General features: G+C 42.9%; 1 protein-coding gene across 1 annotated transcript; it reads right to left on the bottom strand.

Annotated features, from left to right (window-relative positions):
- Positions 1 to 902: 902 nt before the first annotated feature.
- Positions 903 to 22,924, bottom strand: DNAJC5 (DnaJ heat shock protein family (Hsp40) member C5). Its single transcript, XM_017733814.1, has 6 exons — positions 22,803 to 22,924; positions 17,125 to 17,192; positions 12,104 to 12,240; positions 9,691 to 9,904; positions 8,471 to 8,642; positions 903 to 7,753 (listed from the first exon to the last, which is right to left on the bottom strand). The coding sequence occupies exons 3-6, from the start codon at positions 12,208 to 12,210 to the stop codon at positions 7,650 to 7,652; spliced, it is 597 nt and encodes a 198-aa protein (XP_017589303.1). The 5' UTR covers positions 12,211 to 12,240; positions 17,125 to 17,192; positions 22,803 to 22,924; the 3' UTR covers positions 903 to 7,649.
- Between the last annotated feature and the right edge of the window lie 378 nt (positions 22,925 to 23,302).

The raw sequence follows: 23,302 nt of genomic DNA, 5'->3' as shown, positions 1-23,302 counted from the left end.
CCCCCCAACTCACCTGGGAGTCCTGGATGGGAGCCCCGCGACCCCCGGTCCCTGCCATGGATCCCCTGCCCCAAAGACTGTGCCAGTTCCATGGGGCAGAGCCCACCCCGGCCCCCCGAGCCCGGCGGGGGCTGCAAACCGGCAAGAGGCGAGATGGAAAACCCAACTCGTTGGATCTCACCTTCCACCTCCTGCGCGAGTTCCTGGAAATGTCCCGGGAGGAGAGACTGGCCCAGAAGGCGCTCAGCAATAAACTCTTGCTGCAGAGTATAGGAAAATGAGGGAGGGTCGTTGGAGGTGGGGGAATGAAGGAGACCGACCCCGTAACAAGACACCACGGCAGAGCGGAGAACGGGGGGGATGCCGGGGGCTGCAGCCGTGCCCAGGGAGTCCCCACCTTGCCTGGCAGTGTTCCTGTCACTGCATCCCACGTGTCGCTGTTGTGCATTAAAGTCACACTTGTACCTGCCCTGCTGCTGTGCTCTTATGCTTCCCCATGGTCATAAACCTGTGGACCCAAACCAGGTCGCCCCAAAAACACCGGAGCACTCCCCGATGCTTCCTTGGGTGAGAAACATCAGCATAAAGAGCTCTGAGTGATGCAAGTAATGTCTCCCTGGCTGGAAGCTGAGACCCAACCAGGGCTTCTCCAGTACCCCCGTGAATGGTTCTGAAAGCTGCTGCTTCCCAACTTTGCAGCAAATCTGCACCTTTTTGTGTCACAGTGGGTGCAGGAGGGGGACAGGGGAGCAGCTACAGTTCCTGCCCCAGGGACCCTGCACCCAGTGCCCATCCCAGGGATGGGTGACCTCTCCCACTTCCCAGCCAGCCCCACCGTGTCCCACAGCCCCTGCCTCTTGTGCTGAGTTCCAACATGCAAATAAAGAAAGAAAAATCTGATGGGCACTTCTGCATTGAAAACATTTATTTTACAACAGTGGTTTCCGATAACTTAGCAATCTTTATTTTAGTTTATATTTGGACATACAAGACACAAATTACCATGCTAAAACAGAAAATAATTCCTTCTGCCGTCGCTGCGGGTATGTACAGGAGCTCAGTAGTATCGAGTGTTACAATCCACGAAGTTCAGACAGCCACGTCTACTTACAGACAACTCAAAGTATGGTCCTTTAGTAACATAACAAAATAGATATATGTCTATATTATAATTGCTTCTCAGATGCATTTATACTTCGATTGTGGTGGGTTTGGTTTGGGGTTTGTTTTTTTTTTTTTTACTATTTTTTTTCTTTTTTAAAGATGGGCTCCCCCTATCCCCCACCCCGCCCGAGTTGAAGTGCAGTGCAAATGCAGGCGTGTCTCTCCCGGCGTCCTCAGCTCCCTCTGGCTCCATAAAGGGGCCAGGAAACCAAACCCGACGAGGAATTACACAGTTCAGGGCCTTGCTCACATGCAAAATGAACATAAACCGCCTGGGATGTCAGCAGTGACACCAACCGACCCATCCACACCCCGCCCCAGCACGGCAGGCAATGGTGGGATGAGAGGGAGGAAGGAATGACAGCGATCGGCTCAGCATCCAGCAAGGAAACAGCGTGTTTGGAATTGGCAAACTTGGAGTTCATCAACCGTGATGGTCACAAACAGAACTTCAGCAGTATCAGCAGTAAAAATCTCCCCAATATTCCCCCATTTCTGCCGTGAAGCAGGAACCCCCGGTGTGCTGCGTGTCGGGAACAGCCCCTGGCAGGAACAGCCTGAGGAGGAGGAGGGCGGTGGCGACTCTATCCAGCATGGCTAGAGGGGACAGGGGGGGACTCACACGTACATCAGCCACAACCGTTGTGCCTTCACATGGATCACTGCCAGCTTCAGGTGTAGGAATTTCAGTAACTCCAAGTCCTTATGGAACCAAGCTGCAAGAGGAGGGACGGCGCCCGGCCGTGCAAACACCACCACACTGCTCGTGTGGAAACTCCCCGAGCAGGGTGTGGGGAGCCAGAGGTACCTCTCCTACTCCTAGGACCCATTTATTTATACAACAGGCTCCTTCACTGTGCCCTCACCAGTCCCTCAACCCCACAGGTCGGGTTTGGGTTTTCCTGCAGCTGAGAGCAAAGAAGCACAACTGTGGCCACACAAAACTCACACCTTCCCCCTGTCTGGCTGAGTTCAGAGCACTACTTGGAGCCAAATCTCACGTTTTTACCACCAAAGAAAAACCCAAGGTGCACACCTGTTGTATAAATATATACATATGTGCATATATACATACATACACACACGTGATGCTGCAGCCCATGCCCTCAGCACGGGGTGGATCTTGCTCTGTGAGCTCACCCAGCCCCACTCCGGGGACTCCAGTGTGGTGAAAACTAGGGAAAAACCCAAATCCATGTGTTCTATCACAGCTGCAGTGATGAGCACATTGACCACATCTAAACACGCCATGTGCCAGCTGCACAAGTTCCAGTCACTCCAGAACTGCCCCTGTGCCCTCTGCCAGGTCTCCCTTCTATCCTCCTAAGGAAAGCTGGAGCACACAGAGCCCAGTTCTATCCAGAGGAGCTGGGGCAAGGGGCAGCTCATGGAATTCAAGTAGATTGTTAAATTTTTTGAATGGTTTGACAAACAACTGCTCACAGACTGCAAGAGAACACCCACAGGGCTGGGAGAGGGAGCAGAGAAGACAACGGCACTCGGGAATGAAGAGCCAGTTTATATAAGAGCTTCCTCTATACATATACATACATATATATATATATAACCACCAGAAATTCCCAGCATCTATCCTTTTAACACGAAAATGAACTGTGCATGTAACATTGGCATAATGAAAGTTCATCTTCCAGGTTTCTGGCATTTGGCTTGTGCAAACATCAGACAGCCAGCTTCCCTCCCGTGGCTTCTCCTCGTAAAGGAAGTGTCTTCTTGGAAGAACACGGGAATTGCAGTCTTGCTGAGTCCCAGACAGTCCCAGTAAGCCTCCAAAGGCAGCTTGTGGAGGGGACCATGGATCTTGCGGGAGCTGAACATGGACAAACTTCCTGCCACCTGGTGAGCTACTGGCTACAATTCTTTTGAGAGATTTTAAGCAGCTGTTGGTGCAATGAGACACTACAAACTAGATGATCTCCACTAGAATACAGAGAAGCAGCACCAGATGCTGAAGCATGTGAAGTTTATATCGACCTGACACTATAAACTATAACTGGGGGGTTACGGTTCAGTGCTCCAAGATTAATGCATTTAAACACCATTCGGAATTACTGACATGAGGCGGGGGCTGCAAACTGCCCTGACCACCCTGCCAGAGTGACCTGTTAAACATGATGCCAAGATACAGGTGCACTGAGTACAAAAAACCTGCAGCATCAATTTCCTAAATTATCCAGAACTGGCAAAAAGATCTAAGGGCACAAAATAGTTGAGAGAAGCAGGTGCCTCTCTCAAGGAGCATGTATAGTACAGACGCTCTGGAACAGCCCCCCAGAGTGCACTGGTGTCCCCCCACACCACAAAACTGCCTCACAGATGGGACAGGAATAGTTTTTCTGTCAGGCTCCTGCCCTACCCGTGTGAGGTATTTACAGGCTGACAGGAAGGGTTTGGAGAGCTGCACTCCCCTGACCACAGCCCTGCTGCAGGACTGGGTGTTTCTGTGCCATGCCCGAGCCCTCCTCCTCAGTTCTGCCCCTCCAAACCTCCAAGAGCATCCCACTTTAAGAACACTAGGAGTGCTAATATCTAAAGCAGTTTAAAAATATTACAAATCTAAAAAGAAGACTAAAAAGGGAACATGGCTCTAAAACGTCACTGCATGGGACCAGCAAAAACCGACACCCTATGGGACGCCACCGAGGTCTTACATAAATTTATATACAGATAAATATTTAAGAATTTCCTACAAAAATCACTAACAAAATGAGACTGGCATTTAAGGGGTGCAATGCCCCTTCAGTACAGTGCGTTTAGGATGTTCCCATCCCCAGGGAGGATGGGCAGGACAGATCCAGCACCTCCTTTTCCAGCAGCTCCACATGCCAGGAGGGACAGCTGGTACCTGAGCGCTCTCGGCAGCAGCTTTCCCTCCCACCTAAGCTAGGAATGGCTCTCCATGCAACACAGGGATAAATCAGTATCCTGAACACCAGCTCTCCAGATGGGATTCACCCCAATGAAGCTACAAGTGCTAAGAAAATCAGTGCTGGAGAGGTTGGAGGAGCCGGATGGAGGCAGCTGAAGGACTGGAATGGAGGACTCAGGCAACTCGTACAAATGATACAACTTTAAAGAAACAAATAAATAAATAAAATCCAAGCTCAAATTTTAATTCTGGCAACACACTGGACAGAGATGGACAGTGCTCAGGATTGATTTTGGAGGGAAACATTCTGCACTAACCCAGGTCAGGCCACAGCGCTGAAACGCTGCAGCTCTCCTCGCCCAAGCTCAGAACTCCTGTCTGAGCTTCTCTGCCAGATTTTAAACCATTATTCCCAATAGAACTTTGCATTTACTAGGAGTCTACTTGGCCATTATGAAGTGCAACTCGTGTTAGAGCCCAGGGTACTCTTGTACCTTCCCTCCAGGAGGGAAAAAGTGGGCATTAATGTACTTATGTGCCAATGACATGGTTTGGGCTTTAAAGATGGAATGTTTAAATCACTTCCTTACATAGTTCAGGAAGAACTTCACTAATACACAACAATCCTAAACTCAGAGATTAGACAGCAACATGGGCAAACTTGAAACAGCTTCAAAAAACATGAATATTCATCTAGAATTATGTTTTCCCATCATTCCCTGTAACTGAGATCTCGGAACGGTTTCCCTTGGAGCATCTAACATCACTCTGGCACATAACAGACTAATTTCCTGTTCACACACCACCCACAGACAGAACCAACAGGAAAGCAGTCTCTCTTCAGACTCGTCCCTTGCTAAGCAAAGAACTAGAACTGCAAACTTATCCTGGATGTCATCTTTCCCCACAGGTAACTGTTCTGCCTCTGGTCCTCACGTGCTGCCCACACTTCAGTTCCCTTGTCAGGAGCCTCTGGAGTGACTCCAGGTGTGTCACACACCTCCCTGCAGCCACAGCTTCCCACCAGCCTCTCTGCTTCTGTAGAAACTGCCCAGAGAGGTTAAGAAATAAGAGTATTATCCCAAATTAACAGTGACAACCAGCCCCCAGCACTGAGGGCAAAGCTTCTCTGCAGCGGAGCAACACCCAACAACCATCTCTGTCTTATCCACTGAGATGAACATGGGGACAGGGAATGGAACAGCTCCCGGGGAACAGCCCCTTCCTCATTCACTGACTCACTCCGATCAGCCACGCTCATTTACAAAGCCAAAAAACCTCAATACCTTTTTTTTTTTTTTTAAATTGTGTTCTCAAGAACACAATTTGCACAGATATGGGCAATTTTAACTGGTGAATGTGGAGAGGACAAAGCCTGCACATGTCCAAGCATATTCCAGAGTGCAATTCTACACCAAGAATAGGCTTCAGGCAAAATCTACAGGGACAGACAAAGTGATATTGGGTTTAAGCCTAAAAATGGCTTTTTGTTCCAAGGGGTCAAAGAAAGACATTAACTAAATAAGGACCTCAAGCCAAATCACACAGAAATGTCCTCAAGGCCATCCAAGTCAGGAAAAGTTAGAAGTATCTTGCAGTAAACCACCACATTTCAGGTCTGTAAGGACCCTGGGCAAAGAAGAAAAGACTTAAGGAGTGTGCTGCTGAAACTGAGCCATTAATTAAAAGTAACAGGTTTTTTTGGGAATTTTTGGGGCCAGATGTGGTTACTAAAATCATGCTGATCCGCAAAAAGCTCCCATGCAGGCAAACGTGCTTGTACCAACAGCCACAGCAAAGTCTGGGTGTGCAAGCACTCCTCACTGAGCACTGAGACCGTGGGGAGAACATGTTCTCCTCCCCAGCACACTGAACATGGTTTCATGGCAGATTTCATGTGCTCCATCCTTGCTGCTCATGCAAAGACAGCAGGAAAATATATTCAGAATGGTTCTCTGGGTCCCTGCCCTTTCCTGGTGGTTTTTGTGCAGACCAATGGATCTTTACCCTGCTCCAAAGCACCACCTGGAGCTGAGCTGGTGAGGGAGCAGCAGACACAGAGGGAAGGTACCAACAGCCCCTCCACAGAAAGAGGGGAAAAACAAATCAGGGAGATGGGGGTACAAGGGACAGTAGAGGCATTGTGATATAAAACCGTAACAATCAAAATTAACGAGGCTGTAATTACCCGCTGAAAGTACCAAGTGTGGGTTCTCTGGAGCCGTTCTAGATCCTGACTCTGTATCACCTAAAGCATGACTATGGACAACAAAATACACCAGCTGCCTAAAATGCCTTTTTAACAGTTAAACCTCAATAAACCACAGTTTCTAGAACAGAATTCGGACTTGATTTGGTTTCAAAATAGTACAGGAAACCTTTCAGTGGTTTCCACATAGTTGTTCCAAGGAAAAGAGAAACACTGGTGTAAACAAATCTAAATGCAAGACAATGTGCAAATTATACAATATAAACACAAAGAAAGGTGGTTTGTTCTTAAAAATTCATTTAAGTACTCCACAAAGATGTTCATGAGAAAATTAAAGGGTTAGTGTATTATAACAGCTTTAAAAAAAGACATGTAATACCCCATTTACCTATTAAAATCTTAACTTATTAGAACAAATTTTTAAAAACCAATTGTTTTTAAACATTTCTGCTGTTGCCTACTGTCTGCATTTTACTCATTTGCTCAGTGAGAGCCAGTTAACCAGTTTCACTTTAAGATTCTCATGCATTCAGAAACAAAGCTGCACTATTTGGTCTTTAGCATTACTGGAAAACAACTGAACTCAAATCAAAACAGAATTGTGCTTGGAGTTAAAATCCCACTGCCACCACCGCAGGAGCCCATTCCCAGTTGGTTTTGGTTCCATTGTCACTGGAGATCGCCTCATACACAACGAGCTGTTCAATTTACTGTTCAAAGATTGGCAACTCTCCCTTTTTATTTTTCAAGGTAGATTTATTTAAGCTGAAAACCAGCATTAGAGAGGACTCCAGCTCTGCAGGACTGGCATTTTTTGGTTCTTGGCTTTGTAAACTTGCTTAGATAATAACGCAGGACTAGAAGGAGGAATGAAAGAATTGGTTTGTTGCACTCAAATGAAAATCCTCAACTTCTAAAGGTCTTCGACAGCTCAACTGTACGGAAGAACAGTGGCTTCTGTGACACTTTTTAAATCTCACTTTTAGGCCAGTACTGCCACTTAAAATGCAGAATGTCTCCATCGCACTGACATTGTGACAACTCAATACGTTACACCACAGACATGTAACATAACTCCATACATGCTATTAAAAAAAAACCAAACAAAAGAGGAGAAAAAATAAAAGAAAGGAAACAAATAAGACCGTAGCTAAACTGCTTTAAATACTGCATGCTACAGCACTTCACGTATCATCGAGATACGACACTGAAAGGTGACAAAAGGCTGAAGGGATTACAAAATATTTTCGGCAGGTTGGAAAGCTGCCTTCTTACTGTGGCAGAATTATTCCCCCTCCCCGTTCTCTACTTCTAATGTTCATGATTCTAGTGTTGAGTTGGCCATGTATTTTTTTTTTTTATCCATTCTAATGACAGTGTTTCCTTAACTTAATTAAATCCATCAGTGTGGTAGCTGGGGTGAGAGTCAGCTGTGAGCTGGGTTGTCTCTGTGGCTGATGCTGGCTGTATCACAATAGGTGCGTCTGAGGCCTCTGAAAAGCGAAGACAAAAGGCTTAGCACACCAAGGAACAAACACAGCACTGTATGTTTTGGTAAGCACAAGTCACACCTCCCTACAACCCTCTGATAACACCATTTTACACACCTCTAGGAGCATGATATTAATTCCCTGATTTTCAGTGTGCACACAACAGCATTCACCTCAACTCTGTGTGGAATGTTTACAATATTTCCTTCTTCCTGTAAAAGCAGCTGATCCTCACCCACCATTCAGCAGTGCCCATTAAAAATGTCATCACAGCATACACAAGGCTCTACAATATTTTAAATGAGTGGTTTAATCCTACAGAAACAGCTTCACAAACAGTATTAGAGCTACAAGGGTAGCAGTGTCAGTTCCTCTACACCTGACGCAGTTAACGCTGCCTTGACACCCTCAACCTTTGGGTACAAGAGCCCCTTTCTGAAATCCCACATGGTTGGCCTACGTGTTACCCCAGGATGTGGAAGGAACCTAATGATGGTCACTGACCACTCTGTGGCTGATCCCACCGGGTTCACTGAAGACTCTCTGGGAGTTTTTAGCAACTCTATCTCCGGTGTCAGCATCACCCATGTAACTCTTGTGGCACTAACATTCCCTGCTCATCATCCACAGCCCAGGACCTGATTTCTCCTCAACCAGCTCACTGAGCACTCCAGCAGGGACTGATGTTCATCCTAAAGAGCTCGCAGGGTTTTCACCTACCCCTTTCATCTGACTGCAACTGTGCCTCCAAGTCCTCTGGAGAGACATAGAATTCCTGCTCTTCGCCTTCGGGAGGTTTCGGTTTACACTTCCCACAGCAACAATTACAGCAGCAGCACAGACAGCAGCAGCAGTAGCAGCCTGTGATGAGCCCACAGAACACAAACAAGGCCTGCAGAGGACAAAAAACAGAAATAGTCATAACCTGTGTCTCCTGTGCCATGACCCCAGAGTTTGTGAGACTTGGATACAGAGTCAGAGAGCAAAACCACAGCAGTGCAGAGAGAGAACTCAGTAGCTACAGCTTTGTACTTCATCACCGAGAAATACTTGAAATTACGTGCAAAAGTGGCTACGATTCCCACATTTTACACTGAGGTGAATACTGCCAGCCTGGTTTGCTTGAATGATTCCTACAATTTAAGTTAAGTGGACTATTTTGCTGTATCTGGAAGAAGGTACAGGTCTAATAAGTGCATCTGTACTAAAATCCAGGTGTACAACAGTTCAGGACAGGCTGTAACATGCATAAATAACCCTGGAAAAGACTGAGCTGTACCAGCTGATGCACAGGTCATGATGTACCTATGGCAGGGACCTGGAGCAGCCCAAGACTGTGGACATGGCTGAGGATTGATGCTCCCAGTATGTGAGCAAGGCAGCTCCAAGCAAGCCAGGTCTGCCAGGTGCTTATCACAGTGACAATGGGCTAAAGTGAAGTCTTCCTATAGGTCTCTGTGCAACTGTTTGAAAAAAATAATTTTACAGATAGCAAACCAGCAGGGTGATATAATTATTGTCTTCCTTAGGGGAATCAAGAGATGGAGGCAATGCTGGAAAAGGGTAGAAAAATGGACCTGTGCAATGAAATGTAAGATTTTCTCCTGTGTGAGCCCAAGCTCACAGTCAGGACTCATTTTGCAAAATTATTTAGCAGATACTACTAGAGAATACCCCCCAAATCCTCATCTCTTCTAAATCTACTGCAAGAGTCCAAGCTTCAGTTAGTAACCCAGGTCTTGCTTATTAGACCTGTATCACTGGAAGTTCCTAGAAAAATACTTCTGAACTCTAGATCATGACACAGTAAGAGAAGGTTAATTAACCCAGTGTCAGAAAATCAGCAATTTCCAAAGGTAAAACCAAGCACACTTAGCAAATGGAGCTCTCTAAGAGTTTCCAATACCAACCCAGAATAACTTCTGTGCCCTTTTATTTACCTTTGCCCACCAGCTGGACAGCACGAAGTATGTGTTCACATTTTCTTCACCAAACTGCTCTGCTACATAGAGCCCCAGAGACCCATACTTATCGTAAATGTTCCGCTTTGTGGCATCGGTCAATATTGCGTGGGCATTATTGATCTCTTTAAATTTTTCTGCTGCCTCTGGATTATCAGGGTTTTTATCAGGATGATATTTCAATGCCAGTTTTCTGCAGAAAGAAAAAAAGAGAATAAAAAACGGGGTTTGGGTTCCTGTTTTTTGATTTATTTTTTTCTAATTCCGTAGCCTGCCACTCAAGGGAGACTTTCAAGTTCCAACTGTTTTCCTTCATCTGTGATTCAGTTTCCCTGATGATTCTTCCTTAGATGATAATAAAAGGCTACAGCAGTGTCTAGCTTAGTTCACAGGATTGACTTCAGACTGTTGGATTTGACCCTTGGAAATCCAATGGAAAAAAATAAGAGACATTGAATAAAAATAGGTTTGGGGTTTTTTTATCCTCAGCTCCAGCAATTTCCACCAGTAAGTTTTGCTCCTGCTACAGCAAAGACACACCACAAGTCTAAGGTATAGCACCAAAGAGTAAATAAAAGCAAATTGCCACAGCTGCTTGAAGTGTCTGAACTGCTGCTTCTGCAGTGTCTGAAAACAAAAATAGAACAGATGATCACTTGTGGTTAATTCACCAATTCCTGTGCAGGAACAAAGTACTTTTCACTTCAAGCTTTGCTAGAATAGAAAACACTTCTGAGTTTCGAGATATCAGGAAATCACAACACACCTCCCCTAATCAGGCCAGATCTCTTACAACTAACAAAAAAATCAGATTAAGCATTGATAAATGTGCTAGTTCTCACATGGCCCAGGCTATTTACAGACATCAGTAGAAATAACTGGTCAAACACCTCCTTATGAACAGAAAATACATGCTCCCAAGTAGAAAAATGACACAGAGCCAAATGCTGGCAGTTCTCTGCCACCACGAAAGGTACTTGTCCTCCTACAGAAAATGACCACACAGTCACACATATGAGAAGAACAGGACATGTCAGCTTTGCGGTGGGGAAATGTTTAGACAAATATAAAACAAAGATGTGTGCAAGCACTTGGATGTGCCTGCAAGTATCTCACAGCATTTAAAACCCAGCCTGAGTGTGCCCTTGGGTCACTTCACTGTGTACGATGCTGCTCCAGTAAATCATGGCCCCGGCTGCCACTTGTGCCCCAGTCTCAGGGAGGGCTGAAATAATCACAAAAGGTTTTATAAACCTGGAAAGGGCTTAGTCAGGCTGCAATAATGAAACATTTTTATTTCCCGTTTCCTACACATACACAAACCCCACAGCCCCTAGGCCAGCAAAGGATGTTCAGATTGAACATGATAAAGGAGCAGCAGAGGAAACAAGATGAGCTGAAGGTTCAGATAAGTGTGAAGCAGCTACATTTCACCTCAGGATCTCAAGGGGTTGTTCCTCCAAAGGAAAAACTCACAGTCTTTCCCCTGAGGAAGGTAAAATTATTTTCCAGCTGCTTGAAGATAAATTATTCAAACTTCCACTTACAGCTTTTAGGAAGACAAAGCTAATTTTTGAGAATCTGTGGACCTGGTTTATTCCTAGACTTCACCATGTAGTTGCCATCAGTATTAAAAATGTAACTTTGGAAGGGAAAAAAGTTTATGTAAAAGTTAAAGACTAAAGGAAAACAATTTTGCAACGAGTATCCTCATGGAAAGATGATGCTGACCCCTAGTGTAATCCAAACACATTGCCACTGGTCACATCAGCAAATGCATTTCAGCAGATTTATGGGGAATGTGGAAAGGAAGAAGTTACAGGACTCTTTTTTTGTAGTTTTTATTTGGTTAGTATGAAGCCATTTCATGTGCCCAACTCTTAAGGAAAGCAACACAGAAAAAAAATTGTCTTTTAAACTAATAACTCCACAAAGAGTAAGAATTTCTGAATAGAATTCTAGGAAAAAGTAATCACTGGTACTCTCTTTTCATCCTTGTGTCTTTAATCTCTATCTCTGTGTGCCAGAAGTGGAAATGATGGACATATCTGTGGTCCCCCTAAGACAGACACGAGGCTACATAACAGCAAGAGTTTAACTCTGATCATGGTCTTAAAATTCTGCTCAAATTTAGGCAAGGACCTTCCAGAATGACACTCTACATTTGAGAATTTAACTTACTACATGTAAGATGGAAAAATTTAAAGCCTAGGCATATTTTCACACCCCCTTTTGCAAGAAGCAACCACGTTTTCACCTGGTTTTCCCACATATTTTTCTTGCAAAAGGTCTAAATAAACCAATTCAGGCTCCTACATAAGTAGACCATTTGCTGAACACTGAATTAAAGCCATTTGTGCTGTTAGGACAGGCATAAAACTCAAAGCTTTACCTGTAAGACTTTTTGATATCATCTGAAGTGGCATTTTTGTCCAGCCCCAGCACGTGGTATAACGACTCCCCAGAGGTAGAGAGCGAGCGTTGCCTCTGGTCTGCCATCTTGAGCTAACCTGAGGAGAGAACTGGCCCCTGTCAAAAAAATAAAGATTAAGAAATGTTTAAGCAAAGGAAAAAAACAGACCTCCTTAAGCAAATCATCCTTTAAAACAGTGTTTGCACATCAAGATTCAGCTTTAATAAAACGTGCTTTGAAAAGGAAGGTAAAAAGTTATAAAATTCAGTGAATTATCAGTGAAAACAACTATTACATTGTTGGCACAACACCAGCCACCCTGAATCCCCACTGTATATACTCAACTCTTCTTTCCAAAAACCCCAAATCAACAGCTGAGGTGCAGCTATAGCTACATACTGCATAACACATCTATAAAGTCACCTCATCTTAATTTTAAGGTAATTTATTTGTGATCATACCTATAAAAACAACACGACAACAGAGAAGTTGCTGTTGAGGCTGCCTTTTTGCACCACACTGGCATTGGGATAACTGACTTAATTTGTATTATCTATTTCAGAAATTACATTAAAAAAAACAAAACAAACTTCCCCGCAACTCCCAAACCCCAGTCCCCCATCTTATCACCAACACCAGGTCAAACAGAATCCTTAGATAAATCCAGTGTGACCAAGCCTGTGCATTCCACAAGGATAGAGGGAATGTCTGCCCAGAGAGCAGATCTCCTCTCTTGTAATTTAAAGTTGTGAATCCAACATTTAACATGCATTCTAGTTAAAATCATGCTAGTGAACACGGATTAACCTCCTGCTCCACATCCAAATGTGACAGACCCCGAAGGTGTCCCCTTTGCCATGCCAGGACCAGAGCTGGTTATGCCTTCTCCCATCCTGAGGAGATCAGCTCTGCTGTTCTTTAGCTACAGAACTGCAGCCAGGATGAGCATCCAAGAAAAGACTATTGGCTATTTTTGGATCATGTCATTACAATTAGCCCACACCAGATTATGCAGCCTTTGAAAAAGATATTTAAAGCACTGGACTTTTCTAATTTAACCCTATGTCTTATATAACAAAGTTAATAACTTCAGCTTTCACAAGGCTGGCTGAAAGCAACACACTCAGCCCTCACCCTCTGCACCGCCTGGGTGGAACTGTGACCTCACAGCTCACAAACCCACAGCTCTGCTTCCAGCAACACATGGGAAGAGTCACACCCACACAAGGGGGACCAAGTGACAAGGATGTGGACAGACACGTCACCACTGGCATGTTCAGCTCAGACCCTGCTGTTGATTCTCTGCCTCACTTGGCCTCTCTGCCTTTACATTCATTTAACCCTGGGCACCAGCTCCAGTTGTTCTAACTGGAATACACTGGCTAAACCAAACTCTCATCGAATCTCCTTCAAGAAGCCTTTGGCAATTCTACCCAGTTTAATTTAAAGCTTCCTATAGGAAGCTGTAAATTATTACTATTAATAATAAATAGTCTAAACTCTAATTCTCAGGCTAAAAATTCAAACTACACCCCAAATCTGGAAGGTGAATGTGTGCGTAGGGAGTGAAAATCCTTTCTTTGCAAGGACACTTCAGTAGCAAAAGCTTTCTGTATGGGAGGAAAATTACCGAGTGCTGCAAGACACAACACAAACAACTCACTTATTTCGGCATAATCTGATTCAGGGAAAGGAAAACCATATTTCAGGAGAGAAACTGCACACCCAGGCACACAGCAGACACAACCCTCTGGGACAGCCTTTCCCGAAGGCAGCCTCCCAGCCCCCTCTGCCCTGGAGCTGAGGTCAAAGACCGATGATCCTCATACATCTCTGGTAATCTACCTAATCACACCAGCCTGCTCCCACTGCTTCCCAGGCTCCCTGCTCAGCTCCTCCTGCTCTGTGACCATCATCACTTCCTCCCACCCTCCTGGGAACCTCCCTGAAGCTCCAGCACACCAGTCCCTGCCAGCAGCTCCCTGCCAAGGAGTGTCTGTCACTACTGCTCTTGGACAGGGACCTGAGAAGTCGGGGGGGTGGGGGGGAAAGCAGCCTGATTGGAATTTTACATGCTGACTTAGCCCTTCCAAGAAAGATACTGCTTCAAGCAGGAGCTTCCAGGGCATTATGGACATTTTTCCTAAAAGCTGCAGCTCTATTTAAACATAACAAACTTCCTGTAACATCAACCCAACATGCCCTTGGTGACAGATGCTGCAGATCACAGCCATACACCATGTTCTGCTTAACAAAATCTCTGCTGTTAAATTAGGGTCAATTTGTTTAATAAAAATGAATTTGGTTTACCAGGCAGTATCTATCAGTCTGCAGGCACAGGGATACAATTCCACACTGCTGCAGCCTTAATTGCTTCCATCTGAACAGTGCTGGGGATCCACAGCTCAGTGTAATGGGATGTTAACATTTATTTCTCCAAACTGGTATGAAATGGACACATTGGCCTTGGCACAAGAGTGGAGGACAAGGCAGTGATGGGAATTCATCTGGGAAGCTTTTTACTTAAGGGAACAGAGAAGTATTATTACTAGGAATGCAACCTTTGGCTCCTTAAATATGAAGCAGACAATAAAGGTGCAAGTTATTTAAGTTCCGAGTTTTCCTAAACCTGGGTATCATTTATCCTGCTGTTTTCACACGTGGCTCTAATTCACAGTCCTGAAAGCTGCCCTGTATTTTTAAAAACTGTTGTGTTCAGCAGCAACAAGCCATCTGCTCCCTTTTCTAACCAAGCAGGATGCCCTGAAGAGGTTTCTCTGGGAAGGCTCTGGAGAAAGGTAATCTCCTGCATTAACCAGCACAGTGTTTAACCATCTGTGTGCCACAATGTCCTGCCTTAGTCAGCTCTATCACAACAGGCAACTGCTTTCAGCAGCACCAGGTAAGTACAATTGGTACCACCTCGCTGAAAAGACTCAGATTAAACCTGACAGGTTATTTATGGAAGTCATCCTCAATGTTCTAAATATATCCATGGAAAATTCAACCTTAGAAACACTGATTTTCTTTCCATCTTCCCAGAAGAATCCCATCAAGTTTCATGAAACTGGTGATACCTTAGTTTCTGCCAGGTCTGCTGACCCTTTTGGAAGCTGTATTTAACTCATGAAAAAGGCAAAGGGTTATTACAGCCAAGAAAAAAACCAATAGTTCTCTGCCAGTTTAGGGAATTAAATACTCACAGAACATCCCTAAGAATGTCTGCACTGAAAAGGATGACAACAGATCTGGTGGCCAGAAGCAGGGAAGGTGGAATTAAACTCCATTTGATCTGCTGCAAGATGCTGCAAAGAATTTCCATGGAAGTTGGCAGTGAGGGGGATCAATTTTTCCAAGAAAACATGCTGAGCTGTGTGGCAGAATGGAGGGAGAAGGTACTGACACTGCTCACACAGACAGCAGGTGTTTGGGACAACACTGAACCACCACTGCTGGGTCTACAAAGAACTACCTTGAAGTAAAGGGATGGAAGACTAATTCCATGGACAATACCCACAAAATGTCAGTGTTGTTAGCCTCTGGAAGCAGACTAACAGCAGTACTTCTCATCTCACTCCAGGGCTGAAGCACTGAGTATTTATTCAAGAACAAACCTCTGGAAACTGTAATCCTCAAATATCACTTTTCCCATCTCCCCCTGTGTAAGTCACACAGGCACCGCTGTCCCTTGAATTTCCTTGCTGGAGGAAAGACTGCTTCAGGAAGGAGTTTTGGCTGTTCAGCTCCACTGATCAAAATCAGAAGGGGCACAGGAAACCAAACAATGTTAGCTTTAAAGATATTACAACAGCAGGACACTGGGGCACAATCTCCAGAATTCTCATTTTCTCAGTGTCTGTATATTCATCAGCTTAAGTTCCTAAAAATAAAATAAAATAAAATAATAAAATCACTCCCTGAATGGATGTGGCAATGCACAGACCTGTACACAGGTGCTACTCACAGCATTACAGAGAACTGTCTACCTGCAGTGTGGGGAATCTGGTTGTAAATAGCTGTTCCAGAAACTGAACCCACTGTAAAGGAGAAAATCCACCTCCTCCTGACACAGTGAATGACACCCACTAGACACAGGATAATGTGAGGTTATTAACCTTAATGGATACTCTCTTTGCAAAGGAGTTTCGTTAAAACCAGTGCACAACATCCTCCCAGTCTTCCAAAATATCACCAATAACACAGAGAATAGAGAAATCCCCGAAAGGGAAAATAAGAACCAGAAGGAATGACCCAGACAGGAGAAGTGCTGGGAGTGCTGGACAGAGGGAGGTCACTGCTGTCCCAGCTCAGCCCAAACCTTCACATGTCTGTAACACAAACTACCAGGAATGCTGTCAAGCCCTCTACAGTTACAGTTTTAAATGCATATTAAAAGATGATTAAGAGTCCAACTTGGAAATTATGTTTTGCCAGCTCTTACAAAAATAATGTCTAGTCAATACTTTATTACACGACTTTAGAAAGCACTTGAGTATTTTAGGAAAGATTTGGATTCCACAAAGTACTGCTGCTAAGTGGTAAAATATAATGTTGGTTAAAGCTAAGATTTCAGCTTTTCAAAGATTTCCAGTGCAGAAAATTCACTACAGGTGTTAATCTAAAACAATTATTCTATCTCAACCAGTATTTATTAGTAAATGTCTAAATAAAACCACTGAGCCTGAAAGCACTTCAGTAAATATTGATTTGTCACAGAAAGGAAAAAGCACCACTGGCCTCCACATCCTGTCCATCTGTCTCAGAGTCACTTAGAGTTGTCCTCACAATCTGGTATTTTTCAAGGGAGAAAAAAAAAAATTTAAAGGGGAGACGAGAGAAGCATACACAAGATAGTGTAACCACGAAAAATATGAGGTGTTTTAGGCTTGGCTTCCTGAGGTAGTAAGAGGTTTTTATAGGAAATTTTGAACTTTGTTTCCTCAGCAATATTTTGCATTTAAATGAGAAGCTACAAGAAGTAAAAAAAATCCAGAACTTACCTGGTGTCTATTTCGAGTATTCTACAGTAAGTGATAACAACCTTCACACACTTCTAAAACTGATTCTCCTAAAGATAAAACAAAAGCAAATTAGTTGTTCACCAATTCTGAAGTTGATGCCTCATTGAAAAATTATCACCACACTATTGGACAGTAAAAACACACAAGTGTTTTATAAATATTTGTACCATAGTAAGTCCCCACAATGTAAATACTTGTCTTTAGAAACAATAAACTGTCAAAATAAATGACAAATATTTGAAAACACAGATTCAAGGCCTCTATGGTGTGATCTATCATTTCAGTCTCTTTTCCCCAACCTGTAGTCATGGGAAAGACATGACTCTGAGACACACCTACCCAGTTGCACAGAAACTCTAATAACCATTATCTGTTTAAGACTTTGGGCTTTTTCAACTTAGGCCTTTGTGAATATCTGCACTGAGAACACGAGGAGCATGTTTTTCAAGTCTTGGTAATCTGTTGTGCTGTTAGAGAGAGACTGTAAAGCAGCTTAGCTAACACAGCAGACCCCAAGCTCCAGCACCGGAGCAGCAGGCACAGCCTGCTCTGGGGAGCAACACCAGCTCCTCTCGCCAGGACAAATTTCCACCAAGAAAACAGCAGTGTCATTCAATTCACACTCCCTCATCCTGAAGCAGATCACCCAAAGGAAAAAAACAGTCTCATTTTGGCATACAAGGAGGGAGAGAACCTGAGAGGACCCAGCAGCACACACGAGGTCTTTCAGCGGTCAAGGCTCCAGATCAGCCATCACAGGGAAATAACAGAGCAAAGGGGCAAGAGCAGCCTAGGAAATGCTACATGATGCTATGGAAAAAATCAGGGAAAATCACTGCAACAGATTAAAACACCTTTCTGATTAAGCAGCCACAGGACACATCTAACCCACGTCACCAATTATAAAGTCACTTATGCATTAGATGACTGAACAATAAACCTCGCGAGCAGAACTTCAGAGCAGCTTTTACCTGGCAAGTCATTGCTTAATTGTCATACAAACCCTTTCAACAGCTGTCAGAGAACAAGCTCTGAATGCACTTGAGAAATAAACTCCCCATTGAATTAATAATTAGGCCTTTCACGGGCTGGAAGGTTCCAGCATGGCAAACAGAGATGTTGGGAATACACCCAGGGAGCTGCTGGCATTGCTGCCCACAGCAGTTGCTTGTTGCCATCTGTAAGAAGCTGCCTGATCCAGCAACACATCCCTAAGTGGGTATGAATGAAACAACCAACAATTAAATAATCAGCTTATTGTTAATGGATCTGTTTAGTTCCTTTGATAGGAACTAGCAAAGGACTTTTCCTGAATAATGACAGGCAGGGAGTTAAACTTTCCCACTCAGAGCCTGTGCAACACTAGAGGGTGGACTAACTCCCCAAGGAAAAATGTCCTATTTTGTGAAGCTATAGAAGCTCCCAGGTCCTCTGCCCACAGCTTTCTTCATTAAAAAGTAATCCACAACAAGAACATTCTTTAAGCATTTATAAAAAGCTGAAGATTGTTAATGGTGTTGGCAACCAGAATTATGGCTTCCTACCCAGATGAAGACCACTTTTAATTGTGCCACTGATTCTGTTTCAGACAGCAACTCCAGATCCAGGTATGTTGACAGTCAAACTACGTTCAATTTGTGGAAATAATATGAGTAGAACAGCAGAAAAAAGCAAAGTCCAGATGTACTTTGGAGACAAATGTGCTTGAAAAAATGAGCTATCCTGCTAAGGTCAGAATTGGGCATATAATGATGTAAATATCATACAATGATGTGCGGATAGAAGGTTCAAATACAAGATTCTGGCCCAGGCCTCATCAAAACTCCATCAGCAGAAAAGTTAGTATTTTTTACAGCACATATATATATAATAACCAGCCATATAGAGACTCAAAATATACAGAGAAATGTTGTCTCAATCTGGATGCAAGCAGCAATACTTCCTTCAGTCTCACAGCTATGCCAATACCAAGTTTCATTAAGAGCAGGCAGCCTGATTTACAGCTGAAAATAACCAAACTAGACAAAAATAAATTCCCAAGGAAACAACTTCTTGTAAAAATCAAAGTATATGAGAAACCCATGCCAGCCACTTCGCATCTTCCCTTCCCCAGTGCATCCTCTCTGCCAGCACTGAGCCAGCCCAGCACCTCCCAGGGGTTCGATCCCTCAGTTTCTGTTGCAACTGGCATTCCAATTTAGTGACTCAGGAATGTTTTGATCTCCCTAACCAATCTCATTATTCAGCAGGCCAGATCCACTGACCCAGAGCTCTACATAATACCCTGCTTGTAATTACTTGTAAATATCCCCCTTCCTTATTACATGATATTCACAGTCCAAACAAAAGCAGAAAAAATGAAAGGACAGATGCTGGAAAAGGAACTGGAGCATTCAAAACCCACAGCAGTGCATGACACCCAGTTCAACAACACACACAAGAAAGAAAGAAGTCTGCAGAGGGGAATATATACCTGTTTAAGAATCAGAAAATACAGAAATGAGTACGAAAATGAGACGAAAAAGGATTAAAGAATGATGAAGACAAGAACAAGCAAAGCTACACAAATGCAAACTGAATTCAGCAACACATTAAAAAGGTGGTAAGTTTTGTAACATAAAGGAAGAAATTTGCTTGGGAGGTTGTGTGTTCTTGCAACCATTTTGCTCATAGCAAAACCAGCTCTTCCAGCCTTATTTCTCCTGCAAATTTGAATCCAATTTATGTACTGTTGTATCTTCCCCATATAATGGAACCATAAATATGCTCAGCACCCTTTCCTCCTCTAACCTAGAGACAGATACTCCCTTTTCCTTCCAGAAATCAGGCATGTTCTCAGCTCTACAGGACAAAAAGCACATGTCTTTCTTGAGAACCCAAACCTCTCCTGAGAGACGCAGGTGAACCCTTTTTACTGAATAATTCTACTGACAGAATTGTCCTCATCCTGCTCTATATGTTGTTATCAGAAAGGGGGAAGTATCTTCAGGATACCTTGCTTCATAACCCATCTCCATCATGGACAGGAACTGTTATCATGGTTAGCAAGTATTTAAAGAAATAATGCTGCAATTAAGGCAAATAAAATAAAGTAAATCAATATACAGAATAGAAACTCCCAAGTCTTTATTTTCACACCCTTACTTGCTTGCATGACTTGCAAAATGAATCATTACTGGAAAAACAATGTGAAAAAGCTGAAGGCAAAGCAGTCTGGCTAACAAGTGCCTGCAGAAGACCACTACTATTTTACAGCACTCTTCTTCTCCCTGTAGCTGTCTTGAAATAAAGATTTTTAACCTATTAATTGGAGCACTAACATTTACTATTTCATTAAAGCATCCAAGAGTGTGTTTTGGTGTTGCTTATATTTCTTATACCCCAAAAGCCTTTCAGCTGAATTTTGCTATTCAGTTCATGACCTTTTGATAAAGATCATGTGAGAGATTTCATATCCATAAAAACATTCTGTTTTAACATATAGGCCCTGATGGAAAGCTCAGTATCCAGGGAATTAATGTAAATGCACACATCTCCTAGAAAAAAAGAACTTTATTGTGTTCAAGTCCATCTGCCTTGGGAACAGAGGACAGGTCTCCTACACTGAAAGACTGTGACACTAAAAACATCACTAAATTCTCTTGAGTTCTTTTAAAAAAATAGAAACACAGAGCTTTTAAATAATTGAAATCTGGAACAATACCATTTTTCTGCTAAATTCAAGTCTGAACTCATGTAACATCCACCTGCTGACTGCAAGAGAGGTTACACTGAAACGTGTGACAAATTTAACTACAGCGACACAGTGTTGTTTCTCTAATGAGCTTAGCAGATTAAAATGTAACCATTTAAGTCTGATTGACCAACCTGTTATAAAGACTTGTGACCTTGTACCCTACACAAGAGTAAGATTCAAATCTACTAAAGAACGTTTTCCATATTAGGGGAGAAAATATTAAGTATTGGATTTGCATTTTCTATCCTCCCTCCTCAATTAAAATAATTACTCTAAAAACCTGGGGGTGAGGGGTTAGTGGATTCCTTACTTAGGATTTCATTGCTCCTATTTAATCCCTCAGCAATATTAAATTATTGTTTATGACATCACAGCACTTTATGTGCAGAGTGCAAGCATCACAAACTGCATATGGCTATAAAAAAAACCCTACATCTGCTTACTCAGTTAGTTCAAAATCTCTGGAAAATCAGCAGCTCTGTTTGCTTTGCTCATTATTACTCTTAATTTTTACTCCCTATAAATAGTTTTTGTATCACTGTGACTACTCACTGCAAGTTCACTAGAACAAACCAGCCAACCCACAACATTCCCTGCTGTGGGTGGAGTGATGCTGATGCCACTTCTTCTGGAGAAAAAAATACCTTAAACTTCTTCAAAGGCATAAAGCCCCATTTCTGCTAATGGGTTGTATGAAGTACGTAAATAAAAAAACCTCATACTGCTAATGATTATATCAATATAGTCTAACCCTTCAAAAATAAAAGAACTCTTGGAACAGATGGGTCTGCTCACATAAAAATGAGATTTACGCTACTATGTCACACCTGTAGGTAAGACAACTAAAGGCTTTTAAATAGGAATAAAAGAAAAAAGAAGTCTATTGTCTCGTTTAAGAAAAGGTTGAGAAAATCTCATCAGTTGTCAAAACATGAACCCCTTGAGAGAGTGTTACAAAAAGAGAATTTAAGGAGACAACGTTGATCCAAGCAGCCCCTTTTTACAGCACAGGAGGCTTTTGCCTGGTCAAAGAGAAGGAACAAAGTGAGGTTACAAAGTACAGCAAAAAAGCCAAATAAGCAGTCTGAGACACAAAAGGAACAGACAGGAACACATCTTTCAAATTACAAGTTGGTTGGCAAAGGGCAAGAAAAAGATTTATCCAAAATTAACTTGAAAGGGCAGGGGAAGGTGGCTCCTCTCTGTGCTCATCAACAGCAGCAGGAGATGGAGGGGAAAAAAGTTCCTTCCTATTTTCTTTTCCTATCAATTGTGAGGCAGATGAAAAGGTAAATGAGGGTTTCCCCCCACACACAATTTAAACAATTTAGAAGTATGGCCTTACAAACTGCAAAACATATACCAAAATTATTTTACACCTACCTTGGTGTTAGAATTGCTTTGTTCTCAAATAAAACACCATAAACACTCCTGGCAATTTCAATCATGGACAGTTCTTGTTAAAGACTTTGAAATAAAGACTTTATTTTAATGAGTAAAAAACCAAAAAGGAAGACCAGCTTATAGCAACAACACAAGGCAACACCTGTATCTAAAATGATCCAGTCTGGTGCTTCCCTTTTGAGAAACTTCACCTATTTTCAGATTATTAATCTCTGTTCTTTAATGGTTGTCTCCCACCAAGCACACAAATCTTGCACTTCAAAAAGTTATGAATAAAAAGGCAAAACAAGCAGAATTGAACAGCAGAACTTACAAAGAATTTATATTTTCCAGAAACAACCACCCAGCCAGGTCAGGAACAGAAAAGCCAAAATGCCTTTATATGATTACCAGGAACCCAATGTCACTGCCTCTGTCAGAGCCTATTTCACAGGACATTAGGTTTTATTCTTAAAATCAAGCCTATTTATTTAATAATACAAGCAGAAAGTAAACTTCCCCCACCATTTACTTTTACCTCTTGTATCCAATCAGGTCCTCCAGCCTAAGATGATGCATAATTATTCAAGCAGCACATGTATCCACTCAGTTAAGTTCCAAAGGCTTTAGTTCCAGAGATTATTTCTTCTGCAAAGTTAAAAAATTAAGTATATCTGAAGATCCTCTCTTCTCCTAATTGCTCAACTGGATTTCCCCAGTTTTTGTGGAGGGTGGGGAAGAGACTATTTCATTATTTCACTTCCTTACAGAAACTGAACAATTGGTGTCGTAAAAGATATTTTAGGCTTGAAAAAAACAACGATAAGCCCAAATAAAAACAAAACCAACAAAACATCATCAGGAGTAAGTAAGGGGTGCTCTGATTAGAAATGGGGCACAGGCTGTAGATGAAACTCCTCTGATTACTGTGAGGGGTGAGCACAAACCCAAACAAACCAATACCCCCAGAGACTATCTCCAGGATACAGAGATATATAGATATAGATATATATGTCATGGAAGACATTCTTCACTTCA

This window comes from Corvus brachyrhynchos, unplaced genomic scaffold (assembly GCF_000691975.1).
Source record: "Corvus brachyrhynchos isolate BGI_N302 unplaced genomic scaffold, ASM69197v1 scaffold10, whole genome shotgun sequence".
In the NCBI taxonomy this organism is placed as follows: domain Eukaryota; kingdom Metazoa; phylum Chordata; class Aves; order Passeriformes; family Corvidae; genus Corvus; species Corvus brachyrhynchos.
Note: the sequence above shows the minus strand (reverse complement) of the source record. Positions and strands in the feature narration are given on the sequence as shown.

Bases quoted from the DNA above. Each gene is read 5' to 3' on its own strand.
- DNAJC5 (XM_017733814.1), bottom strand. From the start codon at position 12,210: ATGGCAGACCAGAGGCAACGCTCGCTCTCTACCTCTGGGGAGTCGTTA. The intron at 8,643-9,690 runs GTAAATAAAAGG...TGTCCTCTGCAG, and splicing joins TGTCCAGCTGGTGGGCAAAG to GCCTTGTTTGTGTTCTGTGG. The intron at 7,754-8,470 runs GTAGGTGAAAAC...TTCGCTTTTCAG, and splicing joins GTTGCAGTCAGATGAAAGGG to AGGCCTCAGACGCACCTATT.